Source organism: Miniopterus schreibersii, assembly GCF_964146895.1.
Source record: "Miniopterus schreibersii genome assembly, chromosome: 5".
NCBI lineage: Eukaryota > Metazoa > Chordata > Mammalia > Chiroptera > Miniopteridae > Miniopterus > Miniopterus schreibersii.
In genome coordinates this window covers 36,985,298-36,997,467 of record NC_138106.1, presented here as the reverse complement: position 1 = coordinate 36,997,467, position 12,170 = coordinate 36,985,298, and the positions used below count along the sequence as shown (strand labels likewise).

At 43.4% G+C, this 12,170-nt stretch overlaps 1 protein-coding gene across 2 annotated transcripts in view; it reads left to right on the top strand.

The window, feature by feature from the left end:
* Positions 1 to 12,170, top strand: part of LIPH (lipase H) — a 41,980-nt gene that overhangs the window by 25,040 nt on the left and 4,770 nt on the right. For both annotated transcript variants that reach the window (XM_081137671.1, XM_081137670.1), the window contains exons 4-8: positions 3,849 to 3,950; positions 5,976 to 6,065; positions 7,883 to 8,050; positions 9,348 to 9,443; positions 11,510 to 11,621. In XM_081137671.1, the coding sequence (XP_080993797.1) occupies positions 3,849 to 3,950; positions 5,976 to 6,065; positions 7,883 to 8,050; positions 9,348 to 9,443; positions 11,510 to 11,621 (568 nt within the window). The remainder of the gene's footprint in view (positions 1 to 3,848; positions 3,951 to 5,975; positions 6,066 to 7,882; positions 8,051 to 9,347; positions 9,444 to 11,509; positions 11,622 to 12,170) is intronic.

Genomic DNA, 12,170 nt, shown 5'->3' with positions numbered 1-12,170 from the left:
GACTTGGGACTCCTTCATTCATAGCCTTCCCAGAATCTATCCTCACATGGAAATAGCTATTTTAATTCTAGGGAATTTGGAAGGTAGAATAAGGAGGTAAGGGAGAGGTAAGTGATGCAAACCAACTACATTTGGGAGGTAAGCTCTTAGGGCTACAAGTCTGAATGTGCTGCTTAACTCAACAGGTAGCCCTGGGCAAGTCATTCCCTCTCCCTCTCCCTCTCCCTCTCCCTCTCCCTCTCCCTCTCCCTCTCCCTCTCCCTCTCCCTCTCCCTCTCCCTCTCCCTCTCCCTCTCCCTCTCCCTCTCCCTCTCCCTCTCCCTCTCCCTCTCCCTCTCCCTCTCCCTCTCCCTCTCCCTCTCCCTCTCCCTCTCCCTCTCCCTCTCCCTCTCCCTCTCCCTCTCCCTCTCCCTCTCCCTCTCCCTCTCCCTCTCCCTCTCCCTCTCCCTCTCCCTCTCCCTCTCCCTCTCCCTCTCCCTCTCCCTCTCCCTCTCCCTCTCCCTCTCCCTCTCCCTCTCCCTCTCCCTCTCTCTCCCTGTCCCTCTCCCCCTCCCCCCCCACCCTATTTGCTGGTATTCCAGGTCACATTCTTTTTACTTTTACCCTGAACCAAGTCTGCCCTCATTTTCTTTCTTCTTTGCTTTCCTAGGGAAGCAAAGCTCTGTTTAGTTTAAAATTATTATGTTTTAGAAAACAAGTCCTTACTTTAAAAATTAAAAAAAAAATCTTTTTCTCTTATGGATACAAAGAACAGACGGCTTGAATTTGTTTGTGCCCCTTTGCTGATTTCCATGATTTACATATTCCCTCCGTGGCTGAATTCCAGCTACTAACCTGGCATCACTGACCACAGAGTTTGGGGAGAGGTGAGCAAAATCTGCTCTTCAGCACTAGTCCCAGACCATCACTTCCTTTCTTCTTCACCCCCAGTTTCGGTCTTCAGCCTCCCAGCAAACCTGTTCCACAGGTACTTTGAATGTGAATGCAATGTAACCTGGTCTCTGACCATGGAAATTTCCTCAGCCAGCCTTCCTTCCACTCCCTGCCACATGGCCCTGCCTTGTGACCTGGACTCTGCCATTGGTCCACAGCTCAGTTTTCTTTCTCCTCCAAGTTCTCCTGATTTCTCACCCTCTCTGAGCCCCAAGGTCAATCTCAGCTGTCCCAGAGGTCAAGCCTTTATTTCCCTTTCCCACTCACTTCCCTCTGCCTTTCCCGAGTGGGCTCACTGGGTTACAGAATGGGAATTTGGCCTGTTACCCAAGGACACAACTCACTCCCACTTCCTAAGTATTGGATGGTTCTGCCTGTTAGTTATCTAGGCCAGAATGGCTACTTCATCTCTTCCATGCCTCTTTCTTTCTTCTGCCCTTCCTTCTGCTTTCCGTGTCCAGGCACAGCTCTTGCATTTACTTCTCATTAATTTCTTCAACAGGAGATGGCAGAGTATGAATAGATTTTAAAATATTTCAAGTACCTACATCACTTGATAGTACATTAAATTTAATTCTCAATCTTAGTGTGTATTAAGGTCACCTTGGGGTGCTGATACAATGTCAGCTTGCTGAATCGGAATCTCTGGGGTTGGAGTCCAGGAGTTTACTGGGTGGTCCAATGTTGCAGCCACTAGCCACATGTGGCTACTGAGCACTTGAAATGAAGCTAAAGCAAATTGGGATGTGCTGTAAGTGCAACATACACACTGGGTTTTGAAGACTAAGTACAAAAAATATTTTAAAATCTCAAATTTCTATATTGATTACATGTTGAAATAATATTTTAGATATATTGGGTTAAATAAACTGGGTTAAATAAAATGTATTATAAAAATTAATTGTCCTTGTTTTATACTTTTTTTAAATGGCTGCTTGAAAATTTTAAATTATATATGTGGCTCCCATTGTATTTTTCTTGGACAGCACTGCCTTAGAGAGTTCATGGTGACCTTGGGGAGGAGAGTAAGAGGTCCCTGAAACTGCATGCAACATGTTTAATGCCATCTAATTCTCAAACCAGTTCAATGGTGCAGTAAAAGACAGGGGTCACTATCTAAACATGTTTCTGGTGATCTTAGAGCAACAGGAAAAAGCTCAGTTTTTTCATGTTGTTTCTATTCAACAATAATCTCAAAATGTTCTGAATTCAGATCTAGGAGTCCTTTTACAAGTCTTCTGAAGCAGCTATTAATTCTACCTCCATTTTGCAGATAAGGAAACTGGTTCAGAGAAGTAAAGTAACCTGCCTGAGGTCACATAGTTGGTTGGCATTAGGTTTGGGGCTCCATGTCACATTTATCTGACTCCAGTGGTCTCTGCCCACACTGAGTACATGGCTTTTTAGGACAGCTTGACTGTGGTTTTTGGCTGACGTTGTAAACTGATCATTTGCTCTGGCTTATCACTAAGGAGATCATTATGTGCAAGTTTACTGTGACAGTTCCCATTTGTGCCTTGAGTCCTGGTATTATCATTAACAGTGCCCTCATCACTCTTAAAATCGCCCTGGTTTGGACTTCATATAGCAAGCCGATTTTTCTGCCATGGATCTGAAGGCTGTTATAAACTGGGCTCTTGGCTGTTTCGCTGTTCATTTTCTTACACCAGAAGTGGTGCTGTCTTCTGCGTGCAGGAGGCTTCCCCAGCAAACACTTTCCAAGGTCATGCGTTTCTCTTTTTTTGTTGAGCATGTCCTGTGGACTTACCCAAGTAAGTCCTGGGTGTTCATCCATCTCCTCCCACATCAGTTTCAATTGGGAGCAGACAGAATAAGAGACGCTGGGTGGGGCCCGTGGGGGTGGGGCTGGGCAGCAGGAGATGAATTGAAGTGAAGCCTCAAGGAAGCAAGAGTGTTGAGAGGAGAAATGGAGAGACTGAGGCTAGAACCAGGGAAGCTGAGACAAAGATGCTCTCTCTTGGATTTTATGTATAACACCCGGAAATGGGGAGGTGTCATTTAAAATCACATTCATAGATAAAATCTTCAATATATCCCTTGAAACCTTCACTCTAGTTACTAGTAAGCAGACGCTATTTGAACCTCTGATGTTTTGTTTTTTAAATTTTTATTTTGTGGTTACAGCATCATGGGAACTGCTGTCTTGCTTTAAAGCTGTTTCATAATGATGGTGAGGAACGCCCAGCTAACATTAATCAAGGGCAAGAAATCAGTTCAGGCGTTTATGGGATGGGTCAGCTCTATAGAATCGACACCCACGTTTTTTTCCTCTCCGATACCCAGTCAGATACCTGGTCTGATCGGAGAGTTTCACTCTTTCCTACCGAGCTTGCCAGACTCAGTGCAATAAAACAAAGAGCTCAACAAAGAGAGGTGATTATATTATGAGTCCGTGGCCCTGGCTAAGACACTCGATCTCCCTGAACCTCAGTTCACTCATCTGTAAAATGGGAATGACAATAGATACCCTGCCTCCCTCACAGGCTTGTGATGTGGAGCTTATGAGCTAGAATATATGAATAAAAATTGAAACTGTAAAGAAGGAAGGCTTGGGTGAAATTTCTGGATCATTTAAAATGGGATAAAGAGAAGTATAGCGTCTGCTTTTAGCACCCTTAGGTGCTTTTCCCTGAGGAACCAGTTTATCCCCACACCCCAGTCCCCCGAATGTCTGTGCACAAGATACACCTCTTGATGGAGTCTGGATGCTGTTCTCGGGGGGCACTGCCAGGGTAGCCGTCCCTACTGTGGGAAAGGCTACAGGGCTGTGGAAGGGATGGGAATGTGAGTGCTGGCCCCGCAGCCTGCGAGCCCTCTTCAGGGGGACGGATCAGAAGCGGGCTGCAGGTGACTCACGGCGTGGGGCTGCCAGACCAACTCTGCTTTCCTTCCAGGTCTCGACCCTGCTGGCCCTTTATTCAACGGGAAACCACCCGAGGACAGATTAGATCCCAGCGACGCACAGTTCGTTGACGTCATCCATTCCGACATTGATGGTAACATTCCTGCCCCTGTGGGTCAGGGACCCCCACCCCCAGGCTCCCTTGGAGCCTTCTGGGGGAACTGTCTGTCATGCAGGGGCAGATCAAGCTCCTCCGGGTTCCTTGTTTCCTGCGGGGCACAGACGCCTTGAAGGGAAGCTGCTTTAAGGCAGGCACCCTGGATCGCCTGCTGGAGCGGAGGTGCTTTTCCCACTGCCTCTTGTTTTTAGGGTGATCGCCTTGGCCAATCAAGGACAGGCTGCTTTGCACAGCATGTGGACAAATGTTTCCATATATACAACCGGATCTTCATGCATGATTTCCTGTTTTTGTTGGTTCTCTCATTATTTCCTTAAGCTGAAATATATGGTCAAGTGTTGTACTCACTACACAGAGTGATTGATTCTGAACTACCAGCTCGCTGTGGATCTTCCTGGCCATTTCTGTCTTGCATGGTGCTAATTTCCTATCTGGGGTTGGGTGCACGTCATGGCGTTTGGGTGATGTTAGGGATGGGTCTTTATATCCAGGTGCCTGGGAGAAAACTTGGAATAGGAACTTGGGGAGGGTTGAGAGTACAGAGTAGAGTGATCACACAACCTTTTGGTGATACAGCCACTTAAAAAACCCCAGCCGGTGTGGCTCAGCGGTTGAGTGTCGACCTAGGATCCAGGTGATCCGGGCTTGATCCCCAGTCAGGGGCGTGCAGGAGGCAGCCGATCAATGACTCTCTCATCATTGATGTTTCTCTCTCTCTCTCTCTCCCTCTCCTTTCCTCTCTCTGAAATCAATAAAGATATATTTCAAAAAACAAAAACCCTTGACCGCCTTTCTTGGGCACTCTGGTGAGGTATTCAACAACTGCTTGCCTTAGAAAAAAAGGTCTCTGTGAAACAGCTGTATTCTTACTGTGTAGTTGCAAAGTGTTACTTAAGTGCAGTACCTCACTGCGATCTTAATGCTTGGTGGAATAGAGCAATTCATTTTTTATTCTTGGAGAGAAAGTGAATTTTGAAGGAAAGTGTATAAACTTTGTAGTAGGCAGGGGTGGACTTAAATCCCAGATTTTGTTCTTTCTAGTGGGTTGTGTTTGTCCCTTAAGTCCTCTGAGTCTCAGTATCTTCATCTGTAAGTTACTTCATCTGAACTCACCAGTGGCTGCTTTGCAGACAAACACCTGCCCACAAACACATATAGCTTCTCAAAATATAATAATTATTATTATTGCAATGATGTAAACACTGTTTATACAAATATATAAATAATATTTTAAATCAAGAATTTTACTGATTATTTGGGGTTACAAGGTTAAAGAGAATAAGTAATTATTAAATCTATAATTTAAAAAAAATATTTTTACTGATTTCAGATCAAGGAAGAAAGAAGGAGAGAGAGAGACACATCAGTGATGAGAGACAGTCATTCATCGATCCACTGCCTCCTGCAAACCCACAACCCATGCATGTGCCCTGACCAGGAATCGAACCGTGACCTCCTGGTTCAGAGGTTGACGCTCAACCCCTGAGCCACACCGGCCGGGCTATCTATAATTTTTTAGGTCCTTGTTTTCTAGAAGAGTTTCCAATCTCTTTACCATCCTAGATCCCAAATTTTTAAAGATTATTTTCTACTAAGTAAAAGTTCATTTTTCCCTGTTTCTTATTCATTAAAGATTTGCACAAATGCAAGTAGAGATTCAGGAGGCACCCAGAAAATAGAGGGTTCAAGACAAATGTAAAGTAGAAAAGTGCCCTTTTATCAGCCTTGCTGTGAGTTTGAGTGACCAAATTCTCGTGCGTCTTTAGAAATAGCAGAAATAAATTCCATCGCTATCTTCATAGTCTCCTATTATTAGTGTGTGTGCGTGTATACAGCAATGATGCTCTCTAACTAGCTGGGCAACTTTGGGCAAAATATTTAAATAGGAATAATAATAATCATTATAATTATAATGCAACCCTTGCCCGTATCCTGCAGGCAAATGAGCTATGAGGTGTGAGAAGTTCAAAGCAGTATAAAGCATAGTACATTCTCTTCTAGCTCTGGGCTACAAGGAACCATTAGGAAACATAGACTTCTACCCAAATGGAGGATTGGATCAACCTGGTTGCCCCAAAACAATATTTGGAGGTAAGTGCAGATACTTTATATTTTCTAAAGTAGTTGTTTTAAAAAGGCATATTTTTAAAATCTGATATTCTTTTGGGGATAGTTTTAAATAAAAAACTTCCTGTTTAGGTAGAGGTGGTATAAATATACAGTATAAATTAAATAGTGTTACTCAAATATACTACTTTTAATAACCATAACCAAATGATTAAAAGCTATTATGAATTATCTGTCCCTCTTGAAAAGGCGTGTCTTTGACCTAGAAATTTCACATCTGGACATCTCTCCTAGAAAAATAACAAGAAATATAGACAAAAATTGGAGTGCATAGATATTCAACACAGTGTTATTTATAATAGTTAATTTTTAGAAATTATCTAAATGTCCAGCATAGGAATATTTTAAATGCTATACCCACACAAAGGAATATAATTGCTAAAAATCATATTTTCAGCAATTAATGAAAACCCTTACAGTATGAAAAAGATACAAACTATACAGTATAATCCCAGTTTATTTTTAAATTTGTATTTGTACACATGTAAGTATAGAAAAGAAGACTAAATGTAAATGCTCCAAACCATTATTAGGGTGATCTCGGGATATTAGACTTCTACGTGATTTTTGCATCATTATATTCTATTATTTTGTATTTTCTAAATGAGCATATATTACTTTTATAATGAGAAAAACCCTCACAAAACAAAAATGAATAGCTGGAGGATAAGAGTGAGGTGGGGGACCGAATGAAAAAAACCCATCCCTAAGTGCTCTAAATTTGTATTTCACAATTGCTAGAGAAAGTTAAACAATCCTGGAAATAACTCTAGAAAAAGATGGCCTTGTTACAAAATGGTAGCTGCGTGTGGCCCCATGAGAATGATGTAGTGTTTGAAAGTGATCGGATGAAATGGCAAAATAGGGCCAATCATATGGTACCATAAATGGTCAGCAACCCTGTCCTGTGTGATGTAGTGTAACTACATCCATGAGCCAACAAAGATAACATGCCCTGCTTACAAAGGACATCCTCTGCATTGTTATTAACTTCATTGATTTTGCAAGTGAAAGAACCAGGAACAATGAATAAATATTGGCTTCTTAAGTGGGCGGGAGTGGACTTCGGAAAAAGAGGAAACGCTGACCTGACTCCAGCATCCAGTGCCTCTCCAAACCACTGGCTCACAGACATAGCTCCTCCTTTCATGGGGTTCACGGTTTCCTACTCAGATCCTGACCTCATTGATTACCCATCTTTGGGACCTTTTCTGAGTAACTTCATCCAGACCCAGGGTGGAGTCATCCACCATCCTTTTTCGAAGTTATCTCTTCTTTCTTCACTCCTTGGGGATCTTTCTCTGCCACCCCACCCCCACCCCCTGCCATTACTTTTTTTTTTTTTTATGTCTTTAATAGTATAAACATACTTGTCTTCTGCTGAAAAGCTCTGGGGAATCTCTGACTACCACTGAATTTTTCTTCTCTGTTTCACTGCCAAAGGAAGGATGTAGGTTGAGTCCTGATTCTACCACATAATAGCTGCGTGACCTTGGTCAACTTATTTAACCTCTCTGAGTCTCAATGTCCTGCTAGGTAAAATGAGGACAGTCATGCCTATCTTCTTCTTTTCTCCTGTCATTTGCCAGCAGAAATCCTGATCTATGGATTTTTGTAAGGATTGAATGGAACAGAATATCCTGAAGCTGTTAGTACAGTGCCTGGTATATAGAAGACAGAAAAGAAACTGTGTTTGTATGTGTGTGTGCATACCGTCTGTGATGCACTGTTACTAAATGCTACACCTGCTCCGTTCTTTAATCATTCCTTTTACAACCCAGGAATGCAGTATTTTAAGTGTGACCACCAGAGGTCCGTGTACCTGTACCTCTCTTCCCTGAGAGAGAACTGTACTGTCACTGCGTATCCCTGCGGCTCCTACCGGGATTACAGGAACGGCAAGTGTGTCAGCTGCGGCACACCACAGATGGAGTCCTGTCCACTTCTGGGTAAGTCCAACAGGCACTGTCCCCTCTCACTAACAAAGAGCACATTTTTGGTAGGAATCCCAGCACCATTTTATTATCTAAAACTGAGTCTGAAGAGTGTGTGCTTTCTGAAAATTTATATAGTCAGCTTTTCCTAGCCAATTTGTTCTGTGAAGTACTCTGCGGTCTCCTAACCAGTGTTAGAAAAGCAGCCTACATAGGATTTCATTCAGAAGGCAGTGCAACCTCTCTGGACACTAATCTAGCATGAAAAAGAAGGTTCTAGAAGAGTTTCCAAGCCCACCCAGGACACAGTCACCTTATGTAGCCTGCTCCCATGGGGACAGGAACACCCTCTCCTTGCACACAACCTCTCTGCTGGGGGAAGGTCACAGTGCCCCCTTCTGTCAATTGAGCCTTGCAGATTTATCCCTTCCAGCAAGTTGTGTCTGTAAGCGCCTTCGTGCTACACTCTGGCTCTTGTGTGCATTGTACAGAGGTGGGATGGGTTGATAGACACTGTGGATGCTGCTGGGATATTTGCTAAGGATTAATAGAAACAGTTCAGGTGGCGAGGACTTTGGAACCAGATGTTCATGAGAATTTTCTAATTGCTTCCAAGGGAAAAATCCAAGTTAACATCAGGGCTTGATGTACACAAGGGATTCTCAACCTTGATCATGCATTGGAATCATCTAGAGAGCTTTTAAAAAATACTGATGCCTGGGTCCCACCCCAGATCAATTAAGTAAGAAGGCAGAGGTAATTCTCTAGGAGTGGGGACAGAGGAGAGAGAGCAAGGGCAAGTGATGGTACTCAGCTTCCTTCCTGCTGGCACAGACGTGAAGGAGGACATTCATCTGCTTGGTGACATAGTCAAATGGCAAACCCAGGTTCTGTGCAACTTAGGGGCCCGACTGTAGTTCAAGAAAGCACATTGCTTTGCAAGAGTGATGCTATTCTAGGTATAAACCTGAATCTGTGTTAACTATAAAATGAATGTATTACTGAAAAATATCTGTGCTATTTTTAGTCTGCTCCACTTCCCCACCCTGCTACTGAGAACCAGGCTGGGTGATGTAATGTCAGTAGAAAGGGGAAAACCAGGGTAGGGTCCCGAGCTCAGGGTAAGGAACAGGGTGTGGCCAGTGCTGGGCAGGCACTGTCCTGGTGGCCCTTTGGGTCCTTGCCATGAGGGTGGTATGAGGGAGATTATCTCAGTGGTGATGGCAGGCAAACTCTGTTCTCCCTGCCTCCCCAACTGCTTTTACATTTATATAATACATGTTAACGTTACACTTTCTGACTTGTTTTATAGGCTATTATGCTGATCATTGGAAAGACTATTTAACGGAGAAAGACCCTCCTATGACTAAAGCATTCTTTGACACAGCTGGGGAGAAACCGTTCTGCAGTGAGTGGTGAATGTGGTTGTTGCTTTTACCCATCTTTTTTTTACCCAAGAAGCCGAGTCTCAGCTTCCTGGCTACTTCTTAGTAAATGAAGGCCATGATGAAGCGTGGACTTTGGAGCTGGAAAGACCTAGGTCAAATCCTGGCTCTACCACATAGTAGCTGTGTGATCTTGGTCAAGACACTTGACCTCTCTGAGTCTCAATGTCCTGCTAGGTGAAATGGAGGCAAGAATGCCTATTTTATGGGTTATAAGGATGAAAATCTCAACAAATCATAGTTGTTAGATTCATTGGATGGCTATTCTAATCACTAACATCTTCCAGAAAATAGCTTGATCCCTAAGAGTCATGAGATTGGGGCTAGGAAAAATCAGGTGTCAGCCACATCTATGGGTAATTTCCAGCCCCAAAGCAACCATGATGATGTTCTAAAGGCATTGAAGGGTTGCGTATTCCAGACGGGAGCTAAATGGTGTAACAGATAAGATACCCCGAGAAGCAGGGAATTTTCCCTGGCAGATGTATGTTTTGTAATCTTGTCTCCCTTTTCACTTTTCTTGGGGGCAACCCTTGTAAAAGAGGTTGCAGATCAGTGGGTTTCCCTCTTTCTTTAGAGCCATGTGTGACAGCCCAGGGTTTTGTGTCTGCCAGGTCCAAATGGGGAAGATCCTTGAGCAGTGATGGGTCATGAAATGGCAACTCCAGGGCTTACCTTACTCCTTTGTGAGACAGCCATCTCCTTGAGCCTCTTTCCCTTTCTCTACAAGTCTGACCAAGAGATGGAAATCTGAATTTCATAGTGGGATCCCCATCTTCCCAAAGCATCCTTGACCTTGGGGAGCAAAGAGTAGAGAGGAAGAAGAGTTCTCTGAACACATCATGCACTCTCATTTATTGGACAGGAATTTAATGGGTGCCAATAAGGTGTTACTGCTGAGATCACAAAGAAGAAAAATCATCCCTTTATTCCTTCCCACTCATTGTTGTATATTTTACTTTTATCTTTTTTTGGTGACCCCATAAGACATTATTCACGCAATATTTGTATAGACGTACCCATTCATTTACCACTTTTTTATTATCATTTTTTCTTGCATTTTGCAAATACAGTAAAGTGTGCTAATGATGGGAGAATCTCAAAGCATGATAAGAACTCCAAGAGGTAGATCTGACTTAGTCTGAGGGTCAATGAAGGCCTCCTGAAGGGAGTGACATTAAACTGAAACCTGATGGATGAGTTGGCAAAGGGGGCAGAGTGAGAGTGTTCCAGTGAGGGAAGGCCCGGGAGCAAGAGGGAACGTGTAGTGCAGGTGGTGTGGCAGGCGTGGAGAAGCGATGAGGGAGGCTGGGGAGGCTGGTGGACATGGCCCGGGCTGCGGGAGACCTTGTCAGTTCTGGAGGGTCTCTCCATGGCCACCTGGTTGGTTTTTTCTAAAATGGGCAGGGATTGGAGTGAACCAGTTACACTCAGCAGCAGGCCATGAGACCTCGGTCACTAAGGTGGGAGCACTAATTCAACAGTGATGCCCAAACATGGCTACTGGGTACCATTGAATTCTGCCAGTGCTCAAGCGCTCATTACCAAAGGGAATAGAAAGGAGTTTTAGAAAATTCTGCCCTGGACGTTTGCAGAGAAACTAGAGAAGGATTAGAAAAGAGACTCAGGCCCTGGTCAGTTTTGCTCAGTAATTAGAGCATCGGTCCACTGACCGAAGGGTTGAGGGTTCAATTGCTGGTCAGGAGCAGGTACCTGGGTTGCAGGTTCTCCCCTCCCCTGTTGGGTGCATGCGGGAGGCAACCAATTGATGGTGTCTCTCTCACATCAATGTTTCTCGCTCTCTCCCCGCCCTTCCCTCTTTTCCTTCCACTTTCTCTGAAAAGCAATGAGAGAAAAAAAAAAATATATATGTATATATATACATATATATATATATCTCCTCCGGTGAGGATTAACCAAAAAAAAAGAGAGAGACTCAGTTATTAGAGAGGCTGGGTTTTTAGGGACTGACCCTGTAGGTCAGTTCTGACTTACCTCTCTCTTACCATGTTTTCTCCCGGTTTTACAGTATATCATTACTTTGTGGACATTATAACTTGGAATAAGAACATAAGAAGAGGGTCCATTACAATCAGATTGAGAGACAAAGCTGGAAACACCACAGAATCCAAAATCAATCAGTAAGTTGGGCTGGGATAGTTTGCAGTTTGCTATTTTCCTTTTTGCTCAGAGAAATTAAATCCCAAATATAGCTATTTTCTTACTTATATGTCTGTACTTTTCTTTATTCTACAAAAGACATAAGGGGACATATTGTTTAATTGCTTCCTGTGGCTCTTGATCTCCCAGACTCTTTACAAATGGAATTGGTGCAAGGATTACCACTGCCTCCCTTCCTCCCTCCTTTCCTTCCTTCTTCCCCCTCCCCCCTCTTTCCCTCCCTTCCTTTTCTCCCTCTTCTTCCTTCCTTCCTTTGTTCAAACATTTAATTACAAAAGTCATCTTTGCTTGCTGTAAAGAATTTAAACAGTAAAGGAGTATGTAAAATAAAGTGCAACTTTTTGGTCCATCCCAACAATCCCACCTCCATAGGCACCCAGCCCCATACACATATTTCTATTCTTTTATGAGCTCATACTATACATACACATACTTAAGTATATATATATACACACACATATGTAAACATATGTGTATGTTTTTGAAACTCAGAAAATATAACTTGCAAT